At 39.4% G+C, this 22,481-nt stretch overlaps 1 protein-coding gene across 1 annotated transcript; it reads right to left on the minus strand.

Moving 5' to 3' along the window:
* Nucleotides 1-225: 225 nt before the first annotated feature.
* Nucleotides 226-2,304, minus strand: LOC132045690 (photosynthetic NDH subunit of subcomplex B 2, chloroplastic). The gene is made up of 3 exons (XM_059436258.1): nt 1,764-2,304; nt 856-1,296; nt 226-654 (listed from the first exon to the last, which is right to left on the minus strand). Exons 1-3 carry the CDS (start codon nt 2,193-2,195, stop codon nt 460-462), a joined length of 1,068 nt encoding a protein of 355 aa, XP_059292241.1. The 5' UTR covers nt 2,196-2,304; the 3' UTR covers nt 226-459.
* Between the last annotated feature and the right edge of the window lie 20,177 nt (nt 2,305-22,481).

Raw genomic sequence — 22,481 nt, forward strand, 5'->3', positions numbered from 1 at the left:
TTTTGGATGGTGGTCCTCCCTTTTGCTCTTTCTTTTTTCTCTTTTACAAGATAGGACTTATGGGTGTAACTTGTGATTCTATTAACATGTCATTTAGCCCCTGAAACTGCTGCAGTTGAAATAATATATCTTTAGCTCAACCATCATCGAACAATCAACTCACTGAATTTGCTTGGAAGTAGTTAACTGTAGGAGCGAAGCAAAACAAAAAAGGAGAAACAAGCATTCCCCAAATGCATTTGTATTTTGGAATGATAATTACAATTACTCTTCAGGTGGAGCAAAAACAGTACTAAAAAGGTCTTTTCAAGCGATAGTGCAGTAATTTTTTCTTGAGGAATAACCAAGTACATTTGACATTGGATAATATTGACGAAGAATTCAGGAGGTACAACAAGCTTGTAAAATAAAGATATATGTGAAAAAAAAGAAGAAGTCCTGCAGTTCTAGATGACAACATCATAAATTATCATGCTCAATAACTTGTGCTCCTTTCCACTCTTCACCAGGATTTACAACAAGAGGAACCAACATTGAAGCAGGGCCTGTGCAGATAAAGTAATCCTTCCCATACTTGTCTGAAAATGAACCTGGACTTGATAAGTAAATATCTTCAAATCCCATACGTATTATCCTGAAGAAGAGCTCACGACCCTGGAAAAAAGAAAAACAACAGAGAAAGATGAAGTTTTCTGGTTTCTAAAGATAGCTTTTCTGTACTTTAAGACAGAATTTAGAAAAAGCTGTCTGCTGTTTTTGAAGACTTCTTTTCTGCACTTTATTCTCTTAAGATGGATAATTAAAGCTGTGAAGAATTTGTTATCAAAAGACATCTCTTCATGTTGAATTGGATACCTGATCGATGGTTTCATATTTTGAAGGTATTGAATTATAAAATTCCTTTGCTTTTTCGTGTGGTGGAACACTGTAAAGTCTACTGAGCTTGTGCTTGAGGACAGTGATGGGCACATCTTGAGTCGACCATATGCCGGGCTTCTTTTCTGGCTCCCAACCAAAAGAGAAAAGATCAGGTTCCTCAGTTTTCATAGCTTCGGCTGGAGATAAAATTTCAAACGAAGAAGGCAAAGGAGGATGTGTGCAATAAGTGCAGCTCCGGAGTCCTTGTATTCCTGTCCCTCCTCTTGTCTTGGACTTCAAATGGCTTAGTATAGCAGTCGTTAACTTGACAGGCTTTTTGCCATTGTTCTTCACTATAACTGCCGTTGCCATGCTCAGTGGATAGAGTGACATCACATAGTTAATATCCAGAGTCCCTCGGCTGCAGCTCAATTCAACCTGCCCATAACATTATGGTACTTGTATTTATTTCCTTTTTGGGGCAAGGCCAAAATCAGCATCTAAAACACAACGAAGATACTAGTGCTATACTGTTTCTATGAATCTATTTTCTGAACAAGGGATGAAAGTAACTTTTTTTTTGTTGTTGATGAGAAAGGTAAATAAAGGATCAAATAATTAAACACAACACATTCTCTTTTTAAGCGTTCCCTCCCCGGGCCAGTGGCCCAAGAGAAGCTCCGATTATGTCTAAAACACTGGTTGCTAAAGTTATATTGATGACCATTAAGTCAAGCATTGAGAAAGAGATATGGGACCAAGACTAGGGAAAACAACTAGGCAGTAGTACTTACAGAGACAATTAGTCATGTGCTCATTCCAATCTTATCTTAGATAGTTTGGAAGTATTTAAACAAAAAGTAGTCATGTAGTATTGCTCTAAATCGGAGAGCATCACTGAGTACCTGGAGAGCATCAATAGAGTCAGAATCAACATCTGTGACAGTCCACTCAGAAGCTGCTGCTGCTGCTGCTGTTGTCTTTGCTTGGGGATTAGGCTCCAAGATTTCATTGATTAACAAACCAATGCCACCTCTTGAATTAGTAGAAGAAGAAGAAGAAGAAGGAGGAGGAGGAGGAAGGGTATAAAGAACTTCCTCAAAGCCATCATCTTTCCAATAAACTTTTGGCTTGTAAGAAGTGACATGGGCATTGGGTATGTGTAGTTTGACTGAACTTCCATTTCTAACAGTCAGCTCAACATCCCCTGGCTCTGAAAATTTGATGCCTTTACGACCAAATCTCTGTTCAAGAGTGTCAGCAACACAAGTGCTGGCTTTATTTACCAAATTGAGCTTAGGTAGAGAAAGAGATAAAAGAGCTGCGGCAGCAGCCATTCTTAACCACCAACAAGAGAAAGAAGAAGAAATAACAAAATGTGAGTTTTTGGGTGCTTAGGCTTAGCCTATTCCCACAAACACACACCAGTACTGACTGCATACTGGCTAAGCCTATCCCCACCTCCTCCTTACTTTCTCCAAACAAAACTTGCCACATTAATTAAGGCCCAATAAGACATTTTACTACCCCTCTATTTTCTTTTCTCAAGGGGACTCTTAAATGTTTTATTACAAAATTACAATATTCTAAAATATAATAATTTCAAATAAACTTATATCCTGACTTTCCAAAACTTTCGTCCTACAGTCTCAAAATTCTACTTAACTTGGTTAAGTGAAAATTCTTGCTTTATATATTCACACTAACTTCCTGAAATAGATCATATTGCAAATGACCAAAGGGTTTCCACCAAGTAAAATGGACTTCCCGATGTAATTTTATAAAACGGTGTTTGATTGCATAAGAAAGGAAAAAAAAAAAAAACTTTAAACACTTCATAAAATAAACTTACACAGTATGACATGCCAAAGTTATTCTAAATATTTAGTGGAAATTCAAAATTCGATGTGTGAATTCTCATAAGAATAGTATGAAGGGCAAAATAAAAATGTTAGGATTAAAGAGTTCCCAACTTGACTAGAAATGGAGAAATCATATATATATAAAATGAATTGGAAAAGGGCTAAAAATGTCCCTGGACTATCTCAAAAGGTCTATATGCATCATTGATCGACCTATTTTGCTAAATATACACCTCCGCTCATCTTTCTAGCTCACTTTTGCCCTTAAAACTAGCATACTTCTTTTTCATTTTTATTTTAATTATTTTTTTTTATTTTTTTTGTAATTAGTTTTTAAATAATTCTGTTTTGTCTGTTTTTCTTTTCCTCTTTTTCTTTTTAAAGTGACAATTGAGGCTCGAATCTGTCTTATGCTCAGTTATAATTTTTTTAGTTATTATTAATACGTGTCATATTTCTATTAGACGAAATTAAAATATTTTCCCTTTTATTATATCCGCTTCGACCCATCATACTCAACTTTGTCATAAAACATATAAATTATTTTATTTCTTCACCACAAAAATAACACAAAATATTATTATTTTTTATGTGTTCATTTTTGCTATTTTGTTCACAACAAACTAATTATATAACCTAATTTTATTTAATTTATTTTTTTGTTGTTTTTGTTCATGACAAATTAATTTTATTTTTTTTGTTGTTTTTTTAGTGAACAAATAAAATAATTTGTATGTTTTATGACAAATGTCACGACCCAAACCGGAGGGCCCCGACGGGCACCCGGGCCTTACTTGCCGAGCACTCACATAACATACCCATGTAACCATACCAACATACATAAGTGGGCCAGAGGGGCCGTCAACCGACAATCTACTAAGTCATGAAAGACAACTCGACAATAACCAACCCAAAAATATATATACATGAAAGTTTAGGCTGACAAGGTCGTTATGATCATCTGTACAACAAATTATAGGCCGACAAGGCCACACAAACATCTATAAACATGACATCCGTCAACAAGCCTCTAAAAGAGTACATATAAGTCATAAAGGCGGGACCCATACCCGTAATATGTGTACAAAATCATACCAAAGTAAGACAACAACTCCGAAAAAAGAGGAGTGCTCCAATACCAACGCTGAGCAAGATAGCCTACTGGTGAGGATCATCAACCTGTCTATCGGGACCTGCAGGGATGAAATGCAGCGCCCTAGGAAAAGGGGCGTCAGTACGAATAAAGTATTGAGTATGTAAGATAACAACATAAATGAGACATCAAGATAATATAGAGATAAAGAGATCAACCTGAACATCTGAATTGCCTCTAAGGGCCATGATATGCATAAGTACAATATATATGTGTATATAACGCCGTCGTACATATATATGCGTATATAACACCATCAAGCCTCTGTGGGTATCATCATCATCATAATAATTAACTGATTAGTGGCACGTATATAACGTCGTTGTACATATATATATGCGTATACAACGCCATCAAGCCTCCGTGGGAATCATCATCATAGTATCATGAATATATAAATGCATAAAGTGATAAAGATACATTTTGAGCCTATCTGAGTGATGTAAGGTCGTTACACCTCCGATTAACATTTTGAGACTAGCATCATTAGCGTAAACTTCATTAAGAACCAAGGACCAATGCAACATGGATCATAAATACATCATGAAGACCAAGAACATAAGATGCTATAACTATTGAGAATAGAGTCATTATGAATATCGTTCATTTACGTTTCGTTCGTTTGGAATCATGCCAAAAAAAGAATAAAAAGTGCCTTAACATACCTCTGTCGACTATTTAACACACGGCGTCAACTCAACCCGTATATCACTTCAATCTACAACAAGCATGTTACACCTTGGAAATTTCGTGACGTTTGCCTGATGAGTGAACCAACGCAAGCCTAAAGTGGACATGAAGCCCTCATAAGGTTAAGAAGGATATTTGATATTGTTAAGTGTATACCTTAAGGTTTCAGAGATATATGAAGCGGTGGAAGGAAGTAGTTGGAGAAATTGGAGTTGGAGTCATGTTTGGGAAGATTATGTAGCATTTGAGTTATGCATTTGTTACACCTCGAAAATTTTTTCGTTGATGCATAGTGAATAGATTAGCGAAGAGTACGAAGTGTATGGTATTTCAATAAGTAAAGAATGACATGTGATGACCTTATGTAAGATTTCAAAGGCATTCGATGTTAGACGAGAAAGTTGCCAAGAGAAGGCAAGGTATACGACAAGTATCGGAAAGGGATTCACGAGTAACGAGTTAGTGATGATTTAATGATACTTTGGAAAGGAGTTGTAACATCCCTTAGATTGTTAATGAAGTGTTAAACAAATGTTAAGAAGGTTTCAAAAGGATTGGAGATCAAACGAAACGACGGAAGACGACTTCGGGAAAACTGTGAGTTGCACGGCCACTTCCACGGACCGTGTAACTTTGTACGAACCGTGGAAGGGTCCGTGGAAGTCCCAGCAGATATGGTGGCTGGCTGGTGGTGAACCATGACCAGAACCACGGACCACACAATGTTCCACGGACCGTGGAAGAGTCCGTGGAAGTCCCGACGGGCTGAACGTAGTTCAATTATATAATGATGTTCCCACTTCATTTATTTCATTCCCACACTTTTCTATCTCTCTCAAGACTTCTAGAGAGTTCCACACTCTTCATCCACAAGAATTCAAGAAATATTGGTGATCAACTTCATCAAACCAAGTGAATCAAGTGTAAGAAACCCATTAAAGTTCATCCAAAACAAGAAATCCAAGTGAAGGCGAAACTAGGATTTTTCTCAAGTGGAGTGTTTGCACCCAAGGATCATTCCTACACCATATAAGGTAAGTTTTATGACATTTCCTTGTTGTTTAAGGTATTTGAAAGTTGAAACACTTGGATTATATAAGGAAATAGGAAATGGGTCATGAATATGTGAATAGTGTCACTTTTGAGTAAATGTTTGGATTGAGTTATGATTCTTGATACATTATGATTATAACCATGTTATAAATGATATTGAGAGCATGGAATAGACCTTGTATATGAATGGACTAAATTGCGTGATATGATCATAAATATGGATGAATTGAAGTGAATTGAGAAGTAAGGATAATGTAGTTGAATAAAGGCTATTGTGATGATATTGTGGATATTATTATTGATGTTTGGGAGTTGATATATGATATGGAGGAAGTCATCTAAATAAAGGAGATGCCGTCCAATTTTCCCTAGCTTTAGTCATGAATGCTAAGCTATTAATTCTCTAATGATAGTCTAACTCTAATGAAGGTAGAAACGTGAGCATCGAAGAAGCTCGTGTAAGTGATAGAATAGTCGAACGGAAAGGTATGTAAGGCTAACCCTTCTTTCATAAGGCATGGTTCTTTGGCCAAATATCTATGAGCCTATATATGATATTCTTCAATGATCCTATCTATAAATGCTACTAAGCTTACGATTCTCGATATGATACGATTGTACTTAGTTCCTTATACGATGAGTAATCCTCTAAGGATAGAATGTAATGAATGACGATAGTAGAAAGGCTAAAGATGCTTATGAGCTTATGTGTATATGTGCCTATGTATGGCTATTACGAAACCCCGAGCTTATATGGCCGAGTAGAATATAGTGAATATGTATATATCTATATATAATGATGCGCGCACCACTGCAGTTGGATACGGATAACCCTGAGCCTTGGTAGGGCCAGGTATGACACTGAGCCTTGGTAGGGCCAGGTATGTGAAACACCGAACCTTCGTGGTCGAGTATGCTATATAAATGATATGTATATGACATCAATATGAGTACGAATATGCTAAGTATATGTAAATGTTATGTAAAGGCTATGTATATGATATGAACATGAGTATGAATGGAAATATGAATACGAATACGAAAATGGATACGAAAGGTAAATGAGTACGGATATGGATGTATGTACACGGATACGCAATAGAAATGGAATGTCCCTATGGAGAGCAAGTGAGTGCTATGACGATGATACTATTATTTCCCATCTTATGTTATTTCATATGCTGTCTATTATGCTTCCATATTGATATTGATCATGCTTTACAAACTCAGTCCATTCTTCGTACTGACGTCCTTTTGCTTGTGGACGCTGCGTCATGCCCGCAGGTGGCCAGGGAGACAGACTTGATCCATAGCTATATTTCTCAGGGACTACATAGCGGAGCTGTAGCTTTTGGTATAGATTATTTTGTGTACATAGTTATGGGCACGGCAGGGTCTTATCCCGCCTATATGTTATGATATGACGTATTCTTCTTAGAGGCTCGTAGACATGTGTATATGGTTAGATATGTTTGGCCTTGTCGGCCTATATTTTGGGATATTATCTTGATAGCCTCACCGGCTTATGTACAATTATATGGGCATAGATGTTAACGATGATGTAAATGAATTGTCGCCCAATGATACTAGAATGATGATGAATGAAAAGCATGATTTAGCTATGTGGCTCACCTAGATATGATGTGAACGTATGTTAAGAGGTGCCCGGGTGGGTTAGCACCGGGTGCCCATCGCAGCCCTCCGGTTGGGTCGTGATAAAAGTGGTATCGTAGCAAATTCGGTCTAGGGTGTGTGTACGAGCCGTGTCTAGTAGAGTCTTGGTTATGGGTGTGTTACGCGCCACACTTATAAACAAGAAGCTGCGTGCATTTTAGGAATGAATGACCTTCTTTCTTCATAAGAATCGTGCGATAGAGCTATGACGTAAGAACTTCTTGTTCTTTAACCGTGTGTTGTGTATTTCAGAAATGCCTGTAAAGAGAAAGGCTACAGCGGCCCAAAAGGGCAAGACGGTGGCAGAAAAATAGGCTGAAAGAGCACCGCCACCGGTAGTAGAGAAAAGTGAGTCCCAGAGTGCGGCTCAATCTCAGTCCTCCCATTCAGTACCTATATTAGAGGAGCGTGAGGGAGCCTCCGCCCCAGCTCCAGCACCTCCGGTTCCTCCACCGGATGCTTCAGGCCAAGTTATGAAAGAGGCCATTCATTTGCTTACTCAATTGGTTGCTGCCTAGACTCAGCGGCAAGGTTCGGGGCAAGGTGATAGGGCTGTTAGTGCAAGGGCCCGTGATTTTATTAGCTTGAACCCTTCGAAATTCTTTGGGTCAAAGCCGGATGAGGACCCTCAGAACTTTATTGATGGTATGTTAAGGACGCTTCGGTTGATACATGCTTTTCTGACACCGAATCGGTGGAGCTAACGTCCTACAAATTACGGGATGTTGCGGTATGTTGGTACACGGTTTGGATGGCTTCACGGGGAGCCAATGCACCTCCTTCGGTATGGCAAGAATTTGTGGATGCATTTCTCCGACATTACTTGCCTCCAGAAGTTCGGCGAGCTAGAGCCGACAAGTTCTTGAATTTGAGGCAAGGGAGCATGAGTGCTCTAGAGTATAGTATCCGCTTTAACTCTTTGGCTAGGTATGCTTCGGCCATGGTAGCAGATATGGGTGACCGAGTGCACCGGTTTGTAAAAGGCCTAGGGCCACATTTAATCGATAGGTGTTTGACTGCGTCCCTTCAGGACAACATGGATATCTCACGTATTCAGGCCCATGCTCAAAATTTAGAAGAAAGCTTACAATAACAAAGAAGTGAGCGTGAGCATGACAGAGGGCATAACAAGAGGGCTAGATCTTCGGGTCCGATGAGTGAGCATAGAGGCGGGCGGCGCATTCGACTAGTGCGATTTTGAGGCATTCAAGCCATTCTATGATTAGCGCGCCTCCACGATTTTCAAGCCAGAGATTTGATAGATCTACTCATCCCGGCCGAGTCAGAGCTTTCGGGATCTCAGTTTAGAGGTGATTCGGGTCAGGCGAGGCCACCGTACCACGATGCTCCCGGTATGGGAAGTTACATTGGGGTCGGTGCGATTAGATCGGGTTCGAGGTTTGCTATTCATGTGGTCGTGGTCGACTGTGCCATATTATGAGTGATTGCCCCTCAGTTGGTGGTAGAGGTAGGACCCAGCCTTCAGGGTTGATAGCCGGATCTTCAACATCCATAGGCCCTATGGGGCCAGGTTCACATGCGCCAGTTGGCCATGGTAGGCTTGAGAAAGGGGAGAGTCCCCGGTTCAGCGGTCCTCGAGACCGTATTTATGCTTTGGCTGGACGCCAAGATCTTAAGTCTTCTCCTGATGTGGTCACAGGTATATTATCGGTATTTTCTCATGATGTATATGCTTTGATAGATCCTGGCTCCACATTGTCATATGTTACTCCGTATATTACGGGTCGGTTTAGAATCAAATCGGAGTCGATTAAACCTTTTGAGGTGTCTACACCCGTTGGTGAATCGGTAATAGCTAGCCAAGTATATAGAAATTGTGTAATTGTGATTTACGATCGTCGTACTACGATTGACTTACATGAATTAAAAATCGTGGATTTTGATGTTATTATGGGCATGGATTGGTTGGCTTCTTGCTACGCCAATGTTGATTGTAGAATGAAAATGGTTCGTTTCTAATTTCCGGGAGAACCAGTTTTAGAATGGAAAGGAAATACGGTGTCACCAAAGGGTAGTTTTATTTCCTATCTAAAGGCAAGGAAAATGATCACAAAAGGTTGCATTTATCATCTAGTTCGGGTTCAAGATGTAGAAGCTGAACCACCGACTCTTCAGTCAGTCTCCGTAGTAAATAAATTTTCGGATGTGTTCCCAGATGTCACACTCTTAATCCGATAGGGTGTGATGGGCACCCGACCCTTACGTAGGGCCGAGTGAACCAGCTGACTCTCGTAACACTCATAATCATACTGGGTCCTTAAATCATAACATAAATACATCATGAAAGGTTTTCGAAAATCACATATGCTTTTCATACTTGTTCAAATCAAACGAAGTCTATAATCGTATAAAATCTGTAAAATAATGCGTAATAATACATCGGCTTATGGAGCCGCTTACAAACCGACATACTATACACATGACTCGTCTCGCAAAGTCTCTAACATGGAGCATGATACCATAACGTAATACGCCGACTCGGCAAAGACTCGAGAAAAATGGAGCTCGCCAATCCCGCCGGAACATCTTCTACTAATATCCTCGGCTCATCCGGGTTTTACGCGCGGCATGAAACGCAGCCCCCGAAGAAAGGGGGTCGATGGAATATGTACCGAGTATGTAAAGCATGAAATACAAGAAATGGGATCATACTGAAGTAGAGAGTATAGAAAATCATAAAACTTGCCTTTGAAAACATATTTCATGCATGTTAATGTCATAAAATCATCATATAAACATATAGCGTGTCCCGACCCTCTAGTGAGGGACTCGGTAAGTAAAATCATCATATGCATGAACATGTAACGTGCCCCGGCCCTCTAGCGATGGACGCGGTAAAGGAAATCATCATATGCCATCCTGGCCACCTCCCCCACATCATCATATCATATAACGTGCCCCGGCCCTCATATATATATATGAGGGATATATATATAACGTGCCCCGCCCCTCTAGCGAGGGACGCGGTGAATAATGCAATAGAGTTGCACGAATACATGCCCGGCCGGGACGCAGTGAAGGACATATCGAGGCCGGCACGAGCAGAGGTAGTGAGAAACCATATGCACATAAATCATTTTCGCAGACTCAATGAAGTAATCTAAACGAATCGTATTTGAAAATCGGAATATTAGTCTTATCAAAAATCTTTCGGACGTCACTCGGAAAAACATATCAAACATCATAAACATATCAAAGAACCATAGGGATCATAGTCATACGTCAAACCAATCCGAGTCCGCCTCGGAAAGTTACGGACCTTATTCACTTTAGGACTTTCTACGAACATATCGAAGCAATCTGAACCCTTCTGTGAAAGTTACGGTCGTTCGTAGTTATGGAATCATTTAAGAACAAAACTCTTTTGAAAACAAAACTTTTATGCAACTTTTGAAACTTAGTCATACAAAAACATAAGAACCATAATTCGACCACATTAAGAATACGAATATCAAGAAACAAATAAGAATCATAGACATGCTTGGATCGCAAGAATAGAGTTACCTCGAGACTCGTGTCATAACTTACTTTTAACTAAGACATGCCAAAGAAAGAAAGGTTGAGCTTTACATACCTCGTTTGCTTCCTACACTAGTCAAACTTAAGTCTCGGGCTTCCAACAATCTACAACAACGTCATTAGGCATTAACCATTAGTCATAAACACTTAAGAATCCACTTCCAAGCCATCACTCATTTACAAAAATTTGGGCAGCATCTCCCCTATAAATCCAACCACCCCGAGAATTCAACTCGGCCAAATCGACAACAACCATACCAACAACCATACTAACAACATCTATAAGTGATTCAAAACGCATTCTAACGTTAATAATTCCTTTCTACACAAGTCGACAACATTTCACTTATATTCAAATAAACTACATACGATCAAGCCAATACCAATGCTCACATATTCAATTGCTAATCCGCAACCATTCAAACAAGATTTAAGATCATTCCAAGCAATCCATACAATATTCAAACAGCCGGCCAACATGCATTACCACCCGAAACTTTCTAAATTCCATAAGAACAACGACAACACGTTTCTTTCTTCCGAATTCATAAACTACATTAACAATCCACACGTTTACAACATTATTTCCATAAATTCAAGAGGCTATATTGAAATCACATTATCTTCTAAATCAGCCCACAAACACTTACAACTTCAATTTGAGTCATCAACCTTCATTTTCATCACATAATCCACAACAAACAACAACCAAAATACTACATAGAATTAGTTCATCATGTTCCACCAAAAACAGCCCCTACACGGCCAAGCTTCAACATACATAATTCCATGAAGTTCCTTCATTCCTACACATTCTTCCACATGCACAACTATCCACAATACACAATCCAAACATACTAAATGGATTAGTTCTTTACTCCTATATAATCTCACATATACACGGCCACACACAACACAACACAACTTCATGAATTCCATTCATTTCCACACTCCACAACATCCACAAACCATGCATAACATATGAAAATAAGGATCAAGTCTTACCTCTTCCAATCAACTTCTCCACGGCTAGAAGTGTCCATGGCAACAACGAACGATTTTCTTATTCCAACAACTACTCCACGTTAACGAGGGCCTTCCAATTGATAGAGAAACTAGGAGAAAATAATTTTTTTTGATCATGATTTTCCAAGGACCATGTTCGGCCAGCCCATGGCCGAACTCCCTCTCTTCTCTTCTTCTCCATCTTTCTTGATTTTTCTAAAGTTGAAAAGGATAAGTTATGCCTTGTATTGTCACCACTTATCTATATATATATAAATATGTAGCACATGGCCGGTCATGTGCACCTTTTTTTTTTTTTCCAATTTCCTCCAATTTTCTAGAATTTTCTTTAAGCCATAAAAGATGAATTGTTGCCTTGCATAGTCATCTTTGTGTATGTATATATTTAACCCTTACAAATATAAGATGGACACATACACCCCTTCCATGGCTTGAAGCAATTGGCCATCCATGGGTGGGTCCCACGGCCTACTTGACTTTTCCAAGAAGTCATGCATAATGAAAATTTCCAAATTTCAAGCTTGCCCTTAATATTCCCGTACCAATAATACTTATGTACGACTTGTCCCAAAATTGTCCCAACGTACAAATTATGGGATATAACATCCTTCCCCCCTTTAGAACATTCGTCCTCGAATGTTCAACTGGTCTCGTAAGGTCTTCTAAGGATCTTGGGGGGTTTCCTTTATTACCACGGCATATAATCTCATCCATCGATTACATCTCTTCTTCATATCTTCTTCAGCTTCTCAAGTCGTCTCTTCCCGGCTATTGTTCCGCCACACGAACTCGGACCCCCATAATCGTAACCCAAGCTGTCACGACCCGAGCTACGGGCCGCGACGGGTATCCGGGGCTAACCACCGAACACCACTCACTTGCCTGCTTATCTGCTATTATTCACACTATATGCTCATAATCATATAAAACTGTCATTTTCTGAAATACATTAGCTTTTATAAACATAAGCCCTTCGGCTATCAAAATAATATATACATGCATATACATGCATATACATACAAGCCATGGGACCAGACTACCCACACTGCGTATCTACGAGCCTCTACTGGAATACTAGACATCTGGACGGGACAGGACCCCGTCATGCCCAAAACATGAATATACAGATATATACCAAAAGAGAATTCTGTGGCACTTCCGAAAAATGGAGTGCTCTCAAATCAGCTGCTAGCTCCTATGCGTCTGGGTCACCTCCTCGTCTACCCTGTGGGCATGAACACGCGTCCGAAGAAAGGACGTCGGTACGAATATTGACCGAGTATGTGAAGCATAAACAATAATGAAACATCGATAAACCGAGGAGGCATAAAACAAGGAGCAATCAGGAATCGATCGAATCATAAGGATGATCATGCATGCTGACTTACTTTCGTACTCATCATCATATCTCATATACACATAACTGTAATAACTGCCCGACCATATAGGTGCGGTGTAATAATCAATAGTGTTAGCCAGCGTCCAGGCATCCTGCGTCCAGGATATTATCTCATGCCGTCCACTAGTGGCGCTACCCATGCCGTTTGGTCATGGTGTATAACTGCCCGCTTTGGCGGTGGCTGCCCGGCCATATAGGCGCGGTGTGATATCATCATACATTCATTACATCATACTTATCATAACATGCTCATCAAAGTTATGCTGTTCATAACATACTTGTTATAATGCTTTTCGTGACCTGCTTATCATAATGCTTCATAGTATGCTCATCATCATATGCTTATCATAATGCATGCATAGGGACTCCTAAATATCATACCCTATCGGGGTGACGTAAGGTCGTGGACCCCCGATGTCACTATGGAACATTCATACGTATTCTGCCTCACCTTGAAGGAACAAGCATGAGGTGAGTGGACATAATGATCAATACCATTTGATTACATATATATATATAGCATCATTAGCTTCTTAGGAGCATCATGTCAAAGGCTATAGTATTTCTAGACTTTAGCTTACTATCATAGTCATCGTATGTCTTATCTCGTATAGCTATTCAGAATGAGGATCTTTACTTTCTTAGAGATAGGAACATTCATAGGAAAGGAGGAAATTCATGTCATATGACTCATGCCTTGGAAAGAAAGGACTAGCCTTACATACCTTTGCCGCTTTACTATTCTATTGCTCGCTTGCTCCTTCAATGCACTCGTATACCTTCAATGGAATTCGTATCGACATTAGCTATATAATCGGGAAAACATGTTCTCTAAGCTATAGAAATTTGGGCAGCATCTCCTTTGTTTATACTACTTTCCGCCATATTTCATATCAACTCCCAACATTCATAATAATCATCACAATATCGCTAACAACAATCGTCATTCATTCATATGATTCGCATTTCATAATTCACCTCAATTTCCCATAATTATGACTAAAAATCCATCGTCGTATTCTTTCGTATCCAATACTCATTTCATGTTCTATAGGTCATTTATAACGTATTTATATCATCAACATATTCATTTCCATGATTCAAGCCAACTATTATTCAATAATGACATTTTTCACCCATTTGATGACCCATTTGTGGTGCTCTTCTACAATCCATGAATCTCAACTTATGAATACTTCACATAGCATGTAAGGGTCATGAAACTTACCTTAAATAATATAGGGACAAGCTTGGAGTGGTGATTCACCCTTAGCACCAAAACCCTAGTTCTTCCTTCTTGAGATTTCTTGACCTTAATAGCTTTAATGGAGTTTCTTAGGCTTGATTCTCCTCAAATCTTGTTATCAATCCTTGATCTCCTTAGTTTTCTTGTGGATGAAATGTTTAGAAGGTTCTAGAGGTGTGGAGGGGTTGAAGACGTGAATGGAAATGAAATAAATGAAGTGAGATCACATTTAAGGACTTGGAACATCTTCGGTCGTCGGGACTTCCACGGATCGTTCCACCGTCCGTGGAACCCGATGTTGGTCGTGAAACCGGTCGTGGTTCACGACCAGCTGACCATCCTTTCGCTGGCAGTTCCACGAACCATTCCACGGTCCGTGGAACATTATATGGGCCGTGGAAGTGGTCGTGGAAATCATCGCTTCCGCCAAAGTTGTTCTCGTCGTTTCGTTTGATCTCCAATCCTTATGGAACCTTCTTAGCACTTGTTTACCACTTCATTATAAATCTAGGGGATATTATAAACTCTTCTCCATAATAACCTTGAGGCACCAATAACTCAATACTCCTAGTTTGCATCCAACACACTAACTTATAACTCGATTCCCTTAACAACTTTCTCTCTTCAAGTCTAATATCTTTGGAAATCTTAATTAGAGTCATGGCATGCTATTTCTTGCTTGTCCGTACTTCTTATACGCCATATCTTTCGTGAGTCTATTCACTGTATGCTAAGGGAAAATTTCTGAGGTGTAACACAAGCACCTATGACTTTACATGTTATTGACAATAACTCCAACAGATCCCAATGTGCGGGAATCTCGGGGTGTAATATCCTTTTCTCCTTAGGAACAGTTATTTCCTCTTTAAGGTTCAATTATCCATTGCTCCATCCTACCTTAAAACATACGTCGGTCTCTTCTTATTCTCACTTAACTCCTTTATTGCCTACCATCCACTCCTTCCGTTTCTTTGCCTTCGTGTACTTGACCGGAATTTAACCAGTATCTCGCTTTTGCCCAAATTTTTTTGTCTTCATTTTTGTAGTCTTGGCTATCCCTCCTATACCTGTTGCTCTTAGTCATACACTGCGGCGATTGTCTGTAGTTTATCAGTTCGGGTTTCCGTCCTTTTGCACCTTTGTTACTACCTCTCAAATCTTGCCATACAACTCCAAAGCATAGGGTCGTGGAAATTCTTACTCCCTTATGATTATCTTACAACACCAGTATTCGTATCTCCGATTTCCTTATATCAGCGGTCCTTTCGTCGATCCTTATTCTTTGTTAGCTCTCCGATACAGACTTTTTTTTATCCTTGTAGTTGAATGCCGTTTTCACATTAGTGTCTCCTATAATTCCATAGCATGTGCCCTCATGTTTAAATTACTTAGTGGTCCATAAACCTTCTTCTAACATCCGGTGGACTCTTTAATTTTCATTCATGAGAGCAGCGTTTTCTCTTCCCTTCAAATTTTTTTTTCCAACTACTCCTCGCTGTTCCTTTTTACTCCAACTGTCACTGTCCTTCCAAGTGTCTTCTTAAGTCCATTATCTTTGCTGACCTCCTTTCTATACCTTTAGCTCGAAGATCTTTCTCGCTCTTCACTCTCCTGTCCCACATTATATTGCAATCTCTGCAAAAATATGCGAAGGTGTTCAAATTGGCCCAAGAAATACCTCAGCGTCGCTTTACTAATCCTTATGTTCTACCTTGTCTTCCCTTCTCTTGTCTTACCTCCGGTATCGAGACAAATCCTTAGTTCAACTATAGCCATGCCTCGTCCGTTCTCAGCACCAATTCTATTTGAGTATTTGGCTTAAACCATCGTTACATTTTTTTGTAATGTACCCGAAATATCACAACTGCATTGTCCTTGCTAAGTCTTTACTCTCTTCTTATCAAATACTTACTTAGTCTCATTCTTAGCATACCACTACTTATGGGTGGCATCACTATCCTTGTGCAACTTGTATAAGGTACGTTCAATCTTAGACATGGTCCTTCCATCCTCTGGCTCACCCTGCTCTACATATCTCGTTCATACCAAAACTCGCTCGCCCTATTTTGTCATATTTCTTTTCCTTCCTTCAATCGCTCTTGACTTCCTCTGTCACACCCTAATTTTCGATAGGGCATGATGGACACCCGACCCTTACCTAGGGCCGAGCGAACCCGCTGACTTTTGTAATACACATAATCATACTGGGCCCGCAAAATATGACATAAGTACGTAATGAAAATTTTTCGGAAAACATACATGCCTTTCATCTTTTTCAAATAAAATAAAATCCGTAGTCATAACGAATCTGTAACATAATGCGTACTGATATATCGGCTTACATAGCCGATTACAAAATAAATCTGCAGCATAATGCATAATAATACATCGGCTTACGCAGCCGCTTACAAAACTGACGTATCACACACACGACATCGTCCCTCGCAAAGTCTCTACCAACATCTCGTATACCATACAAACGCACTCAGACTCGGAAACACTCCGGAGGAAATGGAGCTCGCCAATCCAGCTGGAACGTCCTCCGCTAACATCGTCTACTCATCTGTGGGTACCTGCGCGGCATGAAACGCATCCCCCGAAGAAAGGGGGTCGCACGAATATGTACCGAGTATGCAAAGCAGAGAAATACGTAAAACGGAGTCATAATCGAAGTAAAGTGCACCGAACGCGAGCATAATAAGCCGAATACCAAGGTACTTACATCCGACCTCCAAATCATACATAAGGTACGTAAGACAAATAGGATAATCAGAATGTCAAAATGCTTCGCTTTCTTTTGAAAAACATTTCTGTCTCGTATATACGGAAAATCAAACATACCACATGAGCTGACATTAATCGATTGCCGAGGAACGTACGGCCCGATCTATATATAACATAATAATGCCGAGGAACGTACGGCTCGATCCATATATAACATAATAATCATAAACGTACCGTCATATTATCACACATCATATCACATATCATATTGTATCATCAGATCATCACATATCATATCATCAAATCATCACATATCACATACCACATATACACCCATACCGCGATCAAATATCCCCCGTCAATATCACACATACACACATATGCACATATCGCGCCAGGAACCCGGCGATAATATCATATATACACACACCGCGGCCAGAACCCGGCGTAATATCACATATACACATATACCGCGGCCAGAACCCGGGTAATATCACATATACACATATACCGCGGCCAGGAACCCGGCGGTAATATCACATATACCGCGGCTGTGAACCCACAAATGTAACAACAGAACGCACGAACGAATCGTGAGTAACCAAATACAGCTTTTTAAAACATTTTCAAAGACTTAATAGGTTAATCAAAACGAACCATCGTTTATAAGCCACTTGGTAGTCAAATCAGATTTTCTTCCGAATACCACCCGGGAACATATCAAACCGAACTTCAGAAGTCATAGTCACGTATCGGAATCATAAGTATACGAATCAACATTTCAGACTCAACAAACAAATATATAATCATACTCAGGGGTCGAAAAAGGTAGTCATATTAAGTGCTTTTCAAAAAGTCGTTAGTACTACACAAAGGAAAGTCGCGGGACCCACGGACGAGCGCCAACCCAATCGGGTCCGCCTACGAAAATCATAGTCATCCTATGTTATCGGATCATTATTACAAATTCAAAAGATAAGTAAACTGATCGTACTTGAAATCGGAATAATAGTCATATCATATCCTTTCAAAAATCGTCAGAAGTACATAAGGAGAGTCGCGGGACCCACGAACGGGTATCGACCCGAGCCGGGCCCGCTTATGGAAAACATAGTCATCATACATCATGGAGTCATTTTTGAGCATATCAAGGCCATCCGGTTCTGTTTGTGAAAGTTACGGACGTTCGTAGTTTTCGGAATTGTTTAGGAACAAGACTCTTTTTAAAAACCAACTTTTATGCAACTTTCGATAGTTAGTCATACAAAAGACATAAGATTCTTTCGGAACAAACCGTGTACATAGCATTTCAAATCCAACCATATCAAGGACATACGGATCATAGCTTGACCATATTAAGGATGCCAACATCACAAAGCGAATACGAATCATAAACATGTTCGGATTTTTCGAATAGAATTACCCCCAAGGCTCATAACATATCATACCTTACTCATATCTAAGACATGCCAAAAGAAGGAAAGGTAAGCCTTACATACCTCGTCCGCTTCCTAAGCTAATCCAACTTAAGTCTCGGGCTCTCCAAGAGCTACAATAACGTCATCACATACCAAACATTAGCCATAAGCACTTAGGAATTCAATTTCATGCTATCACTTTATCTACGTAAATTAAAAGATTTCCCCTATAAATTCAATAACCCCGAGAATTCAACTCGGCCAAATCTTCGACAACAATACCAACAACCATATAAACAATATCAATAATCAATTCCAAACACATTCTAACATTAGTAATTCTTCTCCACATATTTCGACAACATTCCTATTACATTCAAATCAACTTCATACATTCAAGCCAACGTCAATGCTCGCATATTCAAAAACTAACCCAAGATCATTTAACAAGATTCAAGAACACTTCGGACAATTCACAACGTATTCAAATCAGCCCATCCACTACATAATGAAACCCGAAACCTCCCAACTCAACATGAACAACTTTAACACATTTCTTTATTTCCGTATATCCATATTATAACAACAACAACAACTACAACTACAACCAATCCCACGATATTTCAGCCCACAAAACAGTTCATAACAACCACCAAACAGTACCCAAAATATCATCGCAAAACAACCACAAATATCATACCAAACGGCCTCCAAAATATCGTCACAAACTAGCCACGAAAATTATATAAAACAGCCCCAAAATATTGTCACAAAACAGCCACGAAAATCATGTAAAAATGTTCCTAATATCGGCACAAAATAGCCCGGTATACTCTTTGTATACAATATCTTTATACACTTTATTCTCCCAAATTCAAGAACAACAACTTATCAACAACATCAACAATAATATCAACAATTATTATGCATCATAACTTAGCTAATTCCGTCCATTTAATCCACCTAAAACAGCCCCATAATTCAACAACATCAATACAACAAACTATAACTCTATTTTTGCAAATATTCCTCAATCAAGGTTGATAAAGAGAGAGATTTGATGATTCATACCTTATTTTTGTGAAGGTAGCCAAATCCTCATCATCCACTTAATGAATGGCATTTGATGACCTTAAGTAAGATTTCAAAGGCATTCGATGTTAGACGAGAAAGTTGCCAAGAGAAGGCAAGGTATACGATAAGTATCTGTCACGACCCAACCCCGTAGGCCATGACTAGTGCCCGAATTGGGCACACAAACGCAATCACAATTCCGAATCGCAACCAGATGGCTTATACAGACATAAATATCAAACGCTGTCTCAGACTTTTATCAAACTGCCTCAAACAAATATCAAACACAACCGAATATATATAGCAAAGCCAACAAGGCTATCAAATGGCCCAAGGGCCCAAAACATATACAAGGCAAGCCGACGAGGTCGCCACGGCGAATGGGATCGCCCAAAATAGATAACATACAAACACAATCGTACGTAAGTTGGCACAACCCACATACATGTCCACGTACCTCTAAACGTACGTACGTAATCATATGATGGGACAGACCTCGCCGTACCCCTGAACAAATATGTACAAATGCAACGAACGGATATATACCAAAATATGGCTCCGGAATAAGAGGAGCTCTCCAACGAGTTATAAGAGGGTGTCCTAAACAGTGGATCACCAAACCGTGCATCCGTACCGCGGGCATGAAACGAAACGCCCCCGAAGAAAGTGGCCGTACGAAAATATGTACCGAGTATGCAAGCGTAAAATACAAGAAAGCAACCGAGTAACAATCGAAACAGAGAGGTATGGAAAGTGAGTACATATCCAAAAAATATCAAAATGTTTACTTTCAAATACAATCATGCATAGGGCATGTGAAATATGGTCGCCGCCCGTCGATGGCGCCATAACACAAGATAACACCGTAAAAGTTTCAAATCTCCGTATTCCCGTCACATATCATACACAACATATCGCCATACACAACATAACACCAAATATAGCGGAACTCGGCCCTCGAGCGAGGAACTCAGTGAACCATAACACAGCATAACACCGGAGTATAACCAAGTGCGCACGACACAGAACCGGCCCGGGACTCTGCGAAAGATATAACAGAATGCACGAGCGGAGTCGTGAGGAATCATATGCATAAAAATCATTGTCATAAATCCAAAAGATAAGTAAAATAGTCATAATCGAAATCGAAATAATAATTACACCATTTTCTTTCAAAAGTTATCGAAATCACATAAAGGAACGTCGCGGGACCCACGGACGAGTGTAGACCCGAGCTGGGCCCGCCTATGGAAAACATAATCATCCTACATCATAAAAACTTCTACAAAAATCTCAAAGCAATCCGAGCTTTTCTGTGAAAGTTATGGGCGTTCGTAGTTTTTGAGTCGTTAAAGAATAACTTCTTTTAGAAATCAAACTTTCATGCAACTTTGGTAAACTAGTAGTTCCAAGGACAAGGATCAATATTTCATTACATCAACATATGAATATCAAGAAACAAATGCGTATCATAGACATGCTCGGATTGCGGGAATAGAGTTTCCTCGAAGTTCGTGTCATAGCCTACTTTAACTAAGGTATGCCAAGGAAAGAAGGTTACTTTACATACCTCAAACGCTCTCCAATATGATCCAAACTCAAGCTAAATCCAACCTACGTCTCGGGCTGCCCAAGGTCTACAAATAAGCCATAAGATGCCAAACATTAGCTATAGACATTTTTGGGCATTTAATTCCAAATTTGCCCTTAATTCTACAGAAATTTGGGCAGCATTTCCCCTGTAAATAGGGCACCCCGAGAATTTAACTCGGCCAAATCAATCAACAACAACAACAATAACCAACCTAGCAACATCAACGACCAACTGAAGGCAATATAACATTAATAGCTCTCTTTCACATCATTCAACAACATTCAATATTTTTGATTCAATGGCTTACGTTCAAGCCAATATTAACGCTTATACCTTCACATACTCATCCAAACCCATATCAACAACAATTAAAGACATTCTAAGCAATTCATACAACATCTCCAACAATCCAAATTTTTCCCCAATCCAAATGAGAGCATTTCCCCCAAACCCGAGACACCCCTTCAACATGTTCCTCTATTTCCAAACCATGATTTGTATCCACAATTCACATTCTAACAATGCCATTCTCATCAATATATAAATTACATTAAATGTACAATAGTCTCCAAATCAGTCCGCAACAATCACAACATCAATTTGAGTCATTAAACATTCATTTCCAACATAGAATTCATAACGACGATTTAATAAAACATTAAGCGATATTAATTAGTTCATTGTCATATAATATGACCCATTTCGACCAACACTACACATATACATGTATGGATGATTCTCACTGCTCTTCACCTTACAATGATCATAATATGCTAGCTAGACATTAATTCATAGTTTCAACACAACACAACACAACACAACACAACACACACATACTTACATGGCTCAACACTACATTCACCACCTCCACTTCAACATGCCATATTTCATGAATTTCCTTCATTTTAACATACTACAACATACATACAACCTCTACAACACATAAAACATAATCAATTCTTACCTTTTCTCTTCAATTCCACAAGAGGCTAGGGTTTCCAAAGATGACGACTAGTGGGTTGATCGCTCCAACGACACTTCCATGCTACTTAGGGACCTCAAAATACTGGGTTAGCATCAACAAAATAATTTTAGAAGGGCTTGAAATGGGACTTGATTTTTGGGGATGTTGGCCGAGAGCCTCCCTCTCTTCACTTCTTGCTCTTTTTT

This window comes from Lycium ferocissimum, unplaced genomic scaffold, assembly GCF_029784015.1.
Source record: "Lycium ferocissimum isolate CSIRO_LF1 unplaced genomic scaffold, AGI_CSIRO_Lferr_CH_V1 ctg7651, whole genome shotgun sequence".
Taxonomy (NCBI): domain Eukaryota; kingdom Viridiplantae; phylum Streptophyta; class Magnoliopsida; order Solanales; family Solanaceae; genus Lycium; species Lycium ferocissimum.